Genomic DNA, 13,465 nt, shown 5'->3' with positions numbered 1-13,465 from the left:
TGACACTGTGACAGCTGAACAGTTTCCTCTCCCCTTCCTGTGGCCTAAGGCAGCATTAGTGTGGCCTCAGAGGCTGCTGTCTAGATAGGGCAAGCGTTCTCTCACGACTGAGGGTCCAGCAGCTCTCCTGCCTAGACTCTGGGATGTTGGGGTTGGAATCATGGCACACTTGAAAGATGGTGATGTTTTTGTCGTTTTTTGTTTTTTTTTTTTAATTTCCTCACTCGTCTTCTCCTGTTCTTCTGTTCTTTTTGCCCAGTACATCCCAGTCCTCTGTACACAGCAGGTGCTCACTGTGTGTTCTGAAGGTGGTTCCCTGCATATTTCTGGTAAACTGCCCAGCTCAGCCTTGTCAGTCAGCTGCCGGTCTGTGCAGGGGTGAGACCCAGTGAAATGGTCTGTGTGTTTTTCAACCAGAGGCCCTAAGTAGCCGCTGGTGGGGGCGCCTTTTCTGGACACTTCCAGGTGACCTCCCCACCCCCACCCGGCCCCCCCACATTGTGGTCACTGTCCCAGACCAGCATTAGCTTCCTACTCACAGGCCCCGTGCTCTCCACTCATCATCAGCTCTGGCTTCCAGCAGGGACCAGAGGTATGAAGGACCCTGACTGAGAAAGACTCGGCTGCCATGTGACTATTCTAGAAATCTGCTCCAGTGTCTCAGGAACAGGCCTTTGAAGAGCCGCCTGGGGCTTGGCGCACTTGCCATGAAATGATCATATGACCTCTCCCCTTCAGCCAAACTTCCTTCGTCTCTTGGTTCTCTAGTCCTTTATGCAAAACCCAAGCTTCTTTACTCGGTGCCTCAGGCCTCCCCTCCTTGTTCCCCTTCTCATTCCTTCCTGGAACCACCCAAAGGCTTCCAGGAGCAGCTGCTGCAGCCTGTGCCCTCCCAACTGTTCCCTGGACACCCACTCCTCTGGCTGGCCCTCGAGGCCCCAGCCCCGGAAGGAAGGTTCCACCAGGTGGGATGGGAGGCCAGTAGGCCTTCCCGAACTCTCAGGGCCCTCACCAAGACTTCGTTATTCAGTAGAGGCTGTCTGTACGAGTTCATTCACAAAAACTATAGCTTTCTTTCACAAACTATGGTGCCGCCCTCGTGGGCTGGGAGGGGTGTGTGTGAGGGGACAAGGGAAATGCCAGACAGAGCAGGGTAGTGCAAGTTTCCATTCCCCATCTTTGATTATCAGATAGAAGCTTTGTGTGTTTTTTTCTGGGTTTGTTTTTTTTTTTTTAGTTTTATTTGTTTAAGTAATCTCTGCACCCCATGTGGGGCTCAAACTCACATCCCCTAGATCAAAAGTCAAATGTTCCTTTGACCAAGCCAGCCAAGTGCCCCTGATTTCCAGATAGAATTTTTTTTTTTTTAAAGATTTTATTTATTTATTTGACAGAGAGAGAGATCACAAGTAAGTGGAGAGGCAGGCAGTTGGGGGACGGTAAGCAGGATCCCCGCTGAGCAGAGAGCCCGATGCGGGGCTCGATCCCAGGACCCTGAGATCATAACCCGAGTCGAAGACAGTGGGCTTAACCCACTGAGCCACCCAGGCACCCCTCCAGATAGAATTTTAAGTGATCCAGCAAACAGGGAGTTCCAGGTTCTTGAAGGCCCAAGAGCATGTCGGTGACTGCTGCGTTCCTCTAGATTTGCTGGCTGGCAGGCCTTCGAGGTTCCACCATTGCCTGATTCCTTCCCAGTCTCGATGAAGTAAGAGTGACCTCAGTTATCACAGTGTTCATTCCAAAAGCAAACTCAGGGTCTGTCAGGAGGTGAATGGTCCTATCTCCCTTCTGCTCCTCGGATGTGGATAATGGCAGAAGCCTCAGCCAGCCTCTGGAGGGTGTACCGGCAAGAGCAGGAAGAGGGAGGCATTCATACCCCGGAATGTCTGACAAAGGGTGGCTGTCATTTTAAGAAGGAAACTGGAAAATAACATGTTGGTTAGGCTGTGGAGAAATTGGAACACTTATCCTTTGCTGGCGGGAATGTAAAATGGCACAGCCACTTGGGAAACAGACTGGCAGTTCCCCAAAAGTTGGATATTAGAGTTACCAAATAAGCCAGCAGTTCTACTCCTGGGTATATCCACAAGGGAAATAAAAATATATATCTACACAAATTTTTATTTGTAGAGCCCAAGAAGTGGATACAGCTCAAATGTCCATCAGCTGTTGAGTGGATAAACAGAATGAGGTATATCCATCCGTGTTCCTGAGCCAGAACAGGAAACAGTACTAACAAATAGTCCACCCTACATACCGAAGCCTTAAACACCTGATGCTAAGTGAAAGGATCGAGTCACAGAAGACCGCATATTTTAGGATTCCATTTATATGAAATATCCAGAAGAAGGAAATCCGTAGCTAGAAAATCTTATCAGTGGTTACTCAGGGCTGAGGGGTGGGGAGGGGGTGTGGGATTGCTTTTGGGGTGATGAAAAAGTTTGGGAATGAGATGGTTGTGGGGGCGGCCCAGTGTTGGGAATATACACCACCGAAACACCACTGAATTATCTACTTGATTGTTTGATTGATTGAATTTTTGAGGAAGAGAGAGTGTGTGTGAGTGGCAGGGGGAGTCAGGGAGAGATTGGGAGAGAATCAGGCAGACTCGGTGCTGAGCCACGAGCCCGACATGGGGCTCGATCTCATGACCCCGGAGATCAGGACCTGAGCTGAAATCAAGAGTTGGACACTTAACTGACTGAGCCACCCACGCACCCCTGAATACTTTAATGACAAGTTTCACAGTTGATGAATTATGTTGCAATTTGGGCGGGGGGGAGTATCTGATGACAGTTTTGTGGTCTTTCCAAAAAGGATATTTTAGTCAGGAAATAGGGTCAGCAGAGGGCAGAGGAAGTACTGTAAGGCCCTCTAAAAGCCAAGCTCACAAAGACGTAAGATGAACACCAGTTCACAGCATTCCAATCCTTAGGCCAGCCGCCTTGGAGAAGCGCCAGCTTCCAGAACTGATGTAAATTCAACCCCCAGTCTCTTTATCTGAAGCACTTATTACAATGACAATGTAAGGTTCCCAAGTGAAAGCCTGTTCTGTTGCCTGTTGTCGCAGCCTTTCTGTAAAAGAATGCATGCATGCAGAAGAAGAAAACCAACAAAAAATCTTTTCCCGAATTATGCCCCTAAAGAGCTGAGGGTTGGGTGTGCAGCCCGCACCGAGGGGGCTGCCTGAAGCCGGAGAGTAGCCTGCCAGGGTTGCTGGCTCAGGATTCAGCCAGCCCGAGCTGCCACCCTTCCCCCCCTCCCCTGCCCCACCCCCACCCTGGTCTCCAAAGCCAGGATACCAAAGTGAAGCCCGGTGAATGCACACATAGGCTGAAGTTCCTTCGGGAAATCCCCTGTATGTTTCAACAAGATTTCCAGTAAGCAGCCCGCAGCAAGGAGGTGGAGGTTGTGTCCCTGGTGGGTATCTGGGGTGTAGACCATCTATAGTGTTGCTTCAGACCCTGTGTGCACAGTCCAACTCCCTCGGTGGTCCTCCTAGTAGCACCTTTTAACGTGAACAACCGCACGGAAAGGACGTCTGCCACGATTAGGGCTGCTGGTCCTTATGTCCCTTGCATCGGGCCAGAGCAGTTCCGAGAGCTCTGTGTGTATTAATCCGTTTGACCGCATAACAGTTCTATATGTAATAGGTGCTGTCATCATCCTAATTTGACAAATAAGGAAACTGATACAGAAATTAGGTAACTTGCATAAGGTCACAGAGTTTCCACGAAGCAAAACTGGGATTGGAGCCCGTACTGTCTGGACGCAGAACGTAGGCTCTTAGCGTGACTGCCTTTGTGAGCACGAAACCGACCAGTATTGTCGTTGGGGCGGGGGGTGCGGGGTGGATGGTGTCTCATCTCCAAATCAGCTTTATTTTGCTTCGTTCCCCACAAAGTGGTCGGGTCACGGTAAAAGGCATGGCCTCTTGAGAGTCTAGCGGGTGAGGGGATAGCATTGCTCCAGGCAAGGGCGGTACCCCAGAAATCTGCCTGCTACCCTGTTACCCTACCAACACTGAGAGGGAGCAGACAGGGGCCCCTGTGTGCAAGCATGTGCTCACACACACACACACACACACACACACACACACATTGTTGAGGAGGTAAGAGAATCCTCCACTCCCTGAGCTCCAGACGTAGGGCGTTTTCATCACAGCCTGTCATCTGGACCCTGAACAGAGTGGCGACATCCAGCCTCCTCTCAGCTGTGGAGGGAGCTCTGGTGGCCCTGGCATCCGGGCTCTGACGGTGTCCTTTTTCCACGTTCTCTCCTTCTCCATCCTTCACTAGACCTTAAAGGTTAAGGGAGTGGACCGTACTCCCTACCTGGGAGATGTCGCCGTCGTCGTGCATCCTGGGAAGAAGGAGATGGGAACGCCCCTCGCAGACACTCCCACCCGGCCTGTTACCCGACACGGGGGCATGAGAGACCTTCATGAGTCCAGCTTCAGCCTCTCTGGTAAGAGCAGGGGCTGCTCTGCCAGGGACCTGCGTCTCCCCCCAGTGGGGTAGCGGGAGCAGAGACCCGCCCAGGCAGGGGCTCTCCGCAGCTTCTCCTCTCCATCTTCTCCCCCCACCCCTTGTCTAGAGAGGAGTGCCACGTCCCGCAGTACAGACACACCAACATTAGGAGGGGTGGGAGGGTTCTCCCGGTCCCTGGGCACCAGCCACCCCAAGAGGCCATAGCTGATCGGGTGCTTTCCCCATGGCTTCTAAGTCCAGATGGGTTTTTTTTTCCCTTGAAACCTCTTGAGGGCTGTGCACCCCCACTGCACTCTCTCCATCTCCATCCCTGTTCCCCAACAGCCTCTGAAAGAGGTGTTTCCCTTATTCCCTTTCCTCCCTCACCTCAGACCCATGTTTGCCCACTTTTCTGCCAGCAATTTTAATATATGTAATATCACGTATGATACATTGGGTGTGTCTGTGCTCCGGGACTTTGTTTATCCCAGGAGCTCTGCGGTAGTGAAAGGTGGGGGTCGTTGCCACAAAGATGGTAGCACGCCCCCCCCGTCCCCCACCGGGGAATGAGCAAGGCTGTGATGTGGCCTGGTCCTGCGGGCAGCTCTGATGGATGCTAGGAGCCCCGCTCGAAGGTGGGAGGACTCTCCTCAAACACGCTGAGCGGCCTTCAGAACCCGACCAGGTGGAGGCCTGGCATCACTCTGTGAGGGCTGCCCTGGGACCTGAACAGTGAAAGGAGCAAGATCCAGAACTTTCCACACAGGGCGTGGCATTTATCAGCATCTACAGGCTCTCCTAATAGAAGGGGCCAAGGGGTACTGAGGGGGAGGGGCTGCCCGCTGAGCTTCCCCTGGCCCCCCATGTGCTGGGGGCAGCTCCGGTCAAAGGACATATGCTTCCTGTTCTGAGGACCTTGTAGTCTGGGGGAGGGGGGTCCTCTCCATCCTCAGAGCCAGTCGTGTTGCCCACCCTGAGGGCCACGGCTGCTTGCACCAGTGACAAGACGTGTGTTGGGAGTCAGCACCGTATCTGCCGTGTAGAGTACCGTCCCGGGAGCCGTCGGTTCCCACCGCTGCCTGGGCACGGCCCTTCCCGCAGCAGCCAGCCCCATGGGAAGCCTCAGGGCGCCCAGAGCTATGGGCCCGCTGGCCAGTGGCTTCTGTTCCCAGCACATCTCAGGGCACCACTCCTCTCAGATTCAGCAAATAGCAGGCGTCCTCCCACCTTCCTTCCTCCCAACCTTGTCTGTTCTGGATGGGCTGGACTGAAGAATGTCCCACTCCCTCCCTGAGACACCAAGCCTCTTTTTCTAAGTCTTGGGATTTCAAGATGCTGGGCCTTTGGGGTGTGGTTCTTTGATTTTCCAGAACAATGGAATGCCCAGCCTTCTCCCCGTCTTACTCAGCGAGGAGTGTCTGCAAAGGTCCACATGCTGACGGGCTGATTCGTGGTCTGTGGGCTGTGTGCACCACGAGAGCCCTCGTGCCCAGGCTAGAGCATAGTAGGGCAGTTCAGCACAGAGGCCCTGAAGCAGAAAGACCCAGACTGAAATCCAGGAACTACCGCTGACACACACTGCAACCCTGGGCAAGCCACTTGACTTCCCTGAGCCTCGATTTCCTCATCTGGAAAATGGGATGGAGCTGTAAGGGTTCAGTTAGATCACACCCACGGAGGGCTTACCAGCTCCCCCCGCTAGATGGTGGCTGTGCCTTTACAGCCCAGATGAGAGCCCCCCCCAAGCTCACCCTCTGTGTCCTTCCCCACAGGTTCTCAAATCGATGACCATGTTCCAAAGCGAGCTTCGGCTCGGATCCTCGCTCCCCCTGGAGGCAGGTCAAGCGGCATTTGGTAAAGGCACTGACCAGCCCCCCAAGTGAGGACGCACCGCTGCCACCAGCCCGCACACCCTCCGGCCACGGCTGCAGGGGGCGGGAGAGGCTGGGCTGGGCGGCGCACCACCTGAGGGGGGCCACGGGACCCGGGGGGGCCCTCCCCATGTCTGACACGTGATTCACTGTGCTTTGAGCCAACCCCTAACAGGCACTTTGAGATGTGTTCCTCCCGCTGCAGTCCTTTCCTGCCTTGGCCCCGGCAGGCTTTTGGGGGCCCAGCAAACCCACACTATGCACAGAGCCCAATGCATAGAGCCCAGCCCAGCCCCTCCTCTCACACCCGCCTCCACCTGCTGGCCTTGGGAAAGCCCAGCCTTGAGTGCCCCGCCCCCTGGCCCACCCGCCAGGTGTCCGGAGCACTTTAGCAGATGTGTGTTGGAGGAAAAGGACCCCCTCCCCCTAAGGAGGCCCTGTGGTCACTTCTCCCAAGTCAGACAGGTGTTGGCTTCCCAGCCATGCCCAGGGTGTCCTGTTTCTCCTGACTCTGCGCTGGCCCCTGTGTGGGTGCGGCAGGGACACTGCACCCTTGGTCAGCTTCTTCCTCCTCCCACCCCAGACTCGGGTGGGGGGGCACGGGCCCCAAGGGGCTCGCTGGGCGGGGCACAGGGCTGGTGCCAGGCGCGTGTACATGATTTTGTTTTGCACGTTTGGTTTGCGCAGTGGTTTGGTTTGACTTGTTTGTGCACCCTGTGAACAATAACGGTGCTTCGTGTCACTAGCATAGCATAGAAACAGGAGTAGATGTGGACCTAAGAGACGCTGCACTCGACGCCGACCAGACAGCCTAGGGCACAGACCAGGAGCGGGGTGGGGTGCTGGACTCACAGGCCCTTCTTCTCCCCCACCTGGAATCTTCCAGGCTGCCGCGATCCTGTCCCAGCTCTCCTCCTGTCCCCTCCCCTCCTGGGGTAGTTTCCTACATTCTGAGGCGGCGCCTGGTATGCCAGGCCTGGGGATCTCCGGGAGCAAGAGTCAGCCTTCCCATCTCTGGCTCCGGCCACTCCCAGCACTCACACCCCCAAACACCCTGTTTCCCGTAAACTCCCCCCGCTGGACCCAGGCCCAGCCGCTCCTCCCGTGTGATTGGCAAGAGGCCTCATGCCTGCTAAGAGAGGGAGAGCGGGACTCAGGAGTGAGCGGGTTAGATGCCAGGGAAGGAGGCCAGGCCAAGAACCCACATTGCTACACGGGTGCTGTGGCCTCCTGGGGTCCGCACCTGCCTGTCCCCTGCTCGTGGCCTCCATCTCCTCCCACGTCTGGTTGGGCTCTCCCTGCCTCCGAAGCGTGGGGAGGTTTCTAAGGAAACACTAGAGGCTGGGTGATCTCCATCCACCCCGAGTGAGCAGGGGGCATCCCAGCCACCCGCCCTTCTTAAGCCTCACCCTCCGGTCAGGGAGGTGATTTCATGTTGCACATTCGCTTTGCGCACCCCAGGCTTGCGCTGGGGCCTCGGGCTAGTGGTTTACCCTGCCCATGTCTTCACTGCTTCACATGCTTTCAAAGCACTTCCGTATATGAGTTCTCCAGTGCCCCACACGACTGCAGAACATGTGTTGTTCTCCCCATTTCACAGACGAGGCCCAGAAAGTTCAGGCCTTCTGACCCCATGAGTGTCCATGCCGACCCTTAAGAGCTTGGCTGTCTACCCCACCTGTGGAAAGGAAGAGTGGGTGGTGTTTCTTGTAGATCCCACCTGGGAATGGAACCATCCAGAAGATTTACTCCATTGGTAGGCATTCTGCTCTGCAGAATTCTGTTTTGCACAGGTAGATCGACCTTTCTTATAAACCTGCTAACGCCTGTTCAGTCGGAGCCAGAACCTGTTAAATGTTGGGGGCTTGCCACGTGGCTTGAGCTGCCGCCACATCCTCCCTTCTTGCTCATCTTTCTCACTTAGGAGCTGAAAGGACAGAGACGGTACCCCAGGTACCGAGCAGAGGCAACAAAGGCACTCGTGGGGCGGGTGGCAACCACGGGGACAGTAGGTAGGGATCTGGGCCTCGGAAGCCGTGACACTGACCCCTCGGTCCAATGTACATCATCATCTTCATCCCAGCCCTTTGCTGGGTCGTGGGCCTTGGGCAGATGCCAAAGAGCCGAGCAGTGGTGGCAGCCAGCGGGCACAGCATCCTTGCTTGGGCTAAGAAAGCTTTACCTTCTCTGAGTGCCTGCGCCCAAGTGATGCACGGTCCATGGGATGTGGCTCTGGGAGGCCGCATCTTGGAGCGGCCCCCATGGGCCTTCCAGTTCATCTTATCGCCCCCCCCACACACACACATATACCCCCTCCCCATCCTTCCACAGACCCTGCCCTTGCCCAGGAGCTTCTAGATGAAAATCAGAAGGAGGTTCAAGGAACGGTCAGCCCCCGCCCCCTCCCCTCCGCAGCCCCACTCCTTGCCCCCTTGCAGAGCTCCAGCGAGCTCCATCCGCGGCCCCACTGCTCCTGGCTGGAATGCCAAGGGTCTTCGGTTGCACTGAATGCAGCTCTCAACCTGGTCTTGTACTTACTGAATAAATACTGTTGTTCTTGCCTTAGCTGCTCTCTAGGTTTGTGGGATTAAGTTACCAGAAAATTGTGCTCCCGTGTGTGCGTGTGTGTGCGTGTGTGTAGTGCTAGGAGTCCACAGTAGGTCTCTGTCAAGCCAACGCCATGAGGAGGGCTTTGCCAGTACTCACCCAGAAACCACAGAAGCACGCAAAAACCCAAACCCCAGCTGCCCGGGAGGCAGGCACGGCCTGGGGTCGGGTCGGGGCCTCCAGCACCCAAGTGACTTCTCACTCTGTAAATGTCATGGTGCTACGACCGTGTCAACCCCAAGACGACACGTGGTCCTGTGCTTTGGCCACCTGTTTGAGGCAAAGACAAAACAGCCCGACACATTGTGTTCTGGTGCAGGTTTGTATTAAACTGTAGCTACTTCTCACTTGGTCTCGGTTGTGTTTCTTCAAAGAGGGAGACTGGCAGGGGACCCTCCTCCCCCGTCCCAGGGGCGAGGCGTCTGTTGCTAAGAAAACTCCGCTTTAGTTCTTCACTCGTGCTGGGTGGCAGGTAGCCTCTCACAGGGAGGTCAGAGCGGAGTCTGAGAGAAAAACAGCTGAGAGGTGGGAGCCTCCGTGCCCAGCACTCAGGGCTCTGTCCTCCTCCTGGTGGGAGCAAAACCAAGGCGTTTAGGGTCCGATAACCAGGACAAGGTTGCTGAGTTAACGGAAACAGGGGTAACTGGGGGAAAGCATTACTTACAAAAGGTGGGGGGAACGGGGCTTTCCCCACTTACCCTTTGTTTTCTGTTCTTGGCTACCATTTTGGAAACCCATAGACCCCTCTTCACACAGTGGAACTCTTGGCCGATGGAGCTGTGGCCTCACAAGATCGCAGGATGGAGGGCTGTCGCAAGGCCAGTGTGTCTTTGCAGGACCTTCAGGCTACTCTCTGGTTCTCCAGAACCACTACCCCCCCCACACCCATTTTGGATTGGTCTACTGGACCCTCCAATCCCTTCCACTTGCACCAAGACTGCCTTCTCTCTAGATCTCAGCCCGACGTTGGGAGGGATTACTGGGTCAAACTCTCCCACACCAAAGAGTGAAATTGTTGTTTCCAAGTACTACAGGGTCACTTGTACTTATTTCTTAGCCCCTAAAGATCAAAACCCTAATGAGGGAATTTTAGGCAAATGTATAAAATCGTTGGCGGCAAGGGAATTTTCCCAGCTTTCACCAAATAAACAACACTGCAAATAAGGCCATGACTGAAAGTAACACCTGGGGTGCTGCATTTGGGGCAAAGCACTTGGCTTTCATGAAATGAGCTGTATGTGCTAGCTCCAGGGCAGGGTGGGGGGCCAGGGGCTCTCTGAGCCAGACGGAAACACTATTACCTGACTTGCGAAGGATGCCGAGTCCCTGGGATGGACTGGGCCAAAGTGTCTGTTACCCTGATTTCCCATAACGTGAGAACACACCAGAATTTGATCAACTGCCAAAAATCCATGGCTTCAAGCCTTTGGATGAGAAATAACGTGGCCATATGTTTGCCAGGCCATGTGTACCGTATGGGGTGGTTGATAGAGAAAAAAATAAAAGCTACCCAGAAAGACACAGCAGGCCTTTGTGTGTATGTAGTTGTGAGAAAATAAAAGACCACAGACTTTAAAATAAGGCAACCTATTAAGACCATTTATAGGATTATCTGCATTCAGGGAAACCTCACCAACCACTAGGCAAATTTCACTTTCAAGTCTCTACTCAGAATTACAGGAGGAAATTTTTTTTTTTTTTTTTTAAGATTTATTGGAGAAAGAGAGTCAAGCACAAACAGGGGAGGGGCAGAGGGAAAGGGAGAAGCAAACTCCCTGCTGAGCAGGGAGCCTGATGCAGGGCTCCATCCTGGACCCCAGGATCATGACCTGAGCCAAGGGCAACCATTTAACGGACTGAACCACCCAGGTGCCCCCAGGAGGACGTTTTTGCAAAAGTATAACCTAACACTAAGAATTGCCTTGCAGTTGGTGGAGACAGGAGAGTCTCATGACACCCCAGGTATAAAGAACAAAGCTCATGATACACAGGGAGGGGAGACGTTATATTACTAGATTAATAAAAGATGATTTTATAGTGTTGCTATCACAACACATTTCAAACACATTTGAAAGGGTTTTAATCCTTCCCCACTAAAACATGGAAGGATCTAACGTTCTGTTGAGACTTGATAACCATCTTACAATGAAAGCCCATTTCTTCATTTCCTCCCCTGGTTTATTTATGAACCACACGTTTATACCTGCAGGGATCTTGTCCTGGTTGTCCCAGGACAGTTCTGGGTTAAGTCTATTGCTCCAGAATAATTATGAATCATGCCCCCCCCTTTCACATATGTCGTGCTTTGGGCAGTAAATCCTACGGCCACCTCATACAGGCCTGTGTATTCGCCTGGCCATTCATATGCCTGTCCCGGAGGTAAAAAGTTTCCCACGGCTAAAGGATGAGGGGCAGGGCGTCATGGGAGGTGGGGAAAATGGGTTCTTCTGCAGTGAGTGGGGACAAGGGTATCTTGTGACAAGCCCTGAGTCTTCACAGCTCTGGGAGGTTTCAGGAGGTCTCAGTGGCTGTGGATACATCTCAGTGGTGAAGGTCAGGGGCACTTCCCTAAACTCTTTAGCTTATAAATTTTCTGTTCCATTAAAAATGGCCAGACTATCAACTTCTACCATTTTTTTTTAAGATTTTATGTATTTATATGACAGAGAGAGACAGCAAGAGAGGGAACACAGCAGGGGGAGTGAGAGAGGGGGAAGCAGACTTCCCATTGAGCAGGGAGCCCAACATGGCACTCCATCCCGGGACCCCGGGATCATGACCTGAGCTGAAGGAAGACGCTTAACGACTGAACCACCCAGGCACCCCTACCATTTATTTTAAAAGGGACTTCGATCCCATTGATCCCCTTAATTGAACACTTTACAACATTTCTAACTACCTTTGAAATTCTACTTCCTTTTAAGAATCTAAGTGCTAGGGTTACCTGGGTGGCTCAGTGAGTTAAAGCCTCTGCCTTCAGCTCAGGTCATGATCCCAGGGTTCTGGGATCGAGCCCCGCATCGGGTTCTCTGCTTGGCAGGGAGCCTGCTTCCTCCTCTCTCTCTCTGCCTGCTTCTCTGCCTACTTGTGATCTCTGTCTGTCAAATAAATAAATAAGATCTTAAAAAAAAAAGAATCTAAGTGCTAAATGATTATTGCCAATCTAATCAATGAAGCCCATAAATATGTGAGCTTAGAGGTTCATTAGATGTTTCACTGACAAACATAAACAGAGTTCATCTCGCGAAGTCCTAAATCTTAAGGTACACACTTTAGTTATGAGGTACTCACTCTGAACAGGCCCCCATTTTTTTTTTTACAAGTATGCAAAATACCTAATAGGTACAGATTCTCTCAACACAAAATTGTCAATACTATGGTTTGGGTTCATTAAATCTTCCTTTTCTCAATTGTATCCTTGTGCCAAATCTAAGTTCTCACTGGGCTTTGGCTGGAAGTCCTGGCTCCTAAGAGGATGGGAGGAGGGCCTACTTCCTCGCCCCACTCACGTGGCTCAGATTTCCAAAGTGATGTTCCAGATTTTCACTTTACCTCTCTCCGGTCCATCTACACCAACCACAGAGTTATTAGTGTGAGATTTCCATGTAAGTTCCAGCCAAATGAATTCTGCCTCCTTTCACATTTTTTGGAATACATTAGATCCTTTGTATTTTAAGATTTCCTTACGTTTTAACTTAACAAATTCTGGCCTTGTAGAGCTATCTTTTAAAAATAGACTTCATTTTTTTAGAGCGGTTTTTGATTTGCAGAAAAATCGAAAAGATAGTACAAAGAGTTCCTGCATACCCTCCACGCAGCTTTCCCTACCAACATTTCACATTTCACGTGGCACTTTTGTTACAATTAATGAACCAATATTGATGCATTCTCATTCACTAAAACCCATAAATTTAGGGGTGCCTGGGTGGTTCAGTTGGCTAGGCATCTGCTGTTGACTTCTGTCATGATCCTGGAGTCCTAGTATCGGGCCCCAAGGTGGCTTCCTGCTCAGCGTAGAGTCTGCTTCTCCCTCTCTTCCTGCCCCTCCCCACCAGTGCACACACTCTCTCTCAAATAAATAAATAAAATCTTTAAAAATAAAAAAAACATATTTTATTCAGATTTCCTTGGTTTTTATCTATTGTCCTTATTCTGTTTCAAAACCCCACCCAGGACACCACAATACATTTAGCTGTCCCATCTCCTTGGGCTCCTTTTGGCTGTGACACTTTCTCAGGCTTTCCTTGTTTTTGATGATCTCGATAGTTTTGTGGAGTATTGGTCAAGGTGTTTTGTAGAATGCTCCTCCATTAGAATTGGTCTGCTGTTTTTCTCAAATAAATGGTTAGTCTGGTATTAAGGGTTTTTAGGAGAAAGACCACAGAAATAAATTGTGTTGTTTTTTACCACATCGTATTGAAGGCAGTACTGTCAGCATGATTTATTACTATTGGTGTTGACCTCAATCACAAGCATAAAGTTTGGCTTCGCCTTTTAAATTTACACTATTCCCTT

General features: G+C 52.1%; 1 protein-coding gene across 2 annotated transcripts in view; it reads left to right on the top strand.

Annotated features, from left to right (window-relative positions):
- Window positions 1-8,576, top strand: part of DPYSL5 (dihydropyrimidinase like 5) — a 93,004-nt gene extending 84,428 nt beyond the window's left edge. For both annotated transcript variants that reach the window (XM_032849558.1, XM_032849557.1), the window contains exons 12-13: window positions 4,302-4,470; window positions 6,245-8,576. In XM_032849558.1, coding sequence (XP_032705449.1) covers window positions 4,302-4,470; window positions 6,245-6,330 — 255 coding nt within the window. In that variant the 3' untranslated portion in view covers window positions 6,331-8,576. The remainder of the gene's footprint in view (window positions 1-4,301; window positions 4,471-6,244) is intronic.
- Window positions 8,577-13,465: the final 4,889 nt, after the last annotated feature.

This window comes from Lontra canadensis, unplaced genomic scaffold (assembly GCF_010015895.1).
Source record: "Lontra canadensis isolate GAN:19392208 unplaced genomic scaffold, GSC_riverotter_1.0 scaffold232, whole genome shotgun sequence".
NCBI classification, from domain to species: domain Eukaryota; kingdom Metazoa; phylum Chordata; class Mammalia; order Carnivora; family Mustelidae; genus Lontra; species Lontra canadensis.
Note: the sequence above shows the minus strand (reverse complement) of the source record. Positions and strands in the feature narration are given on the sequence as shown.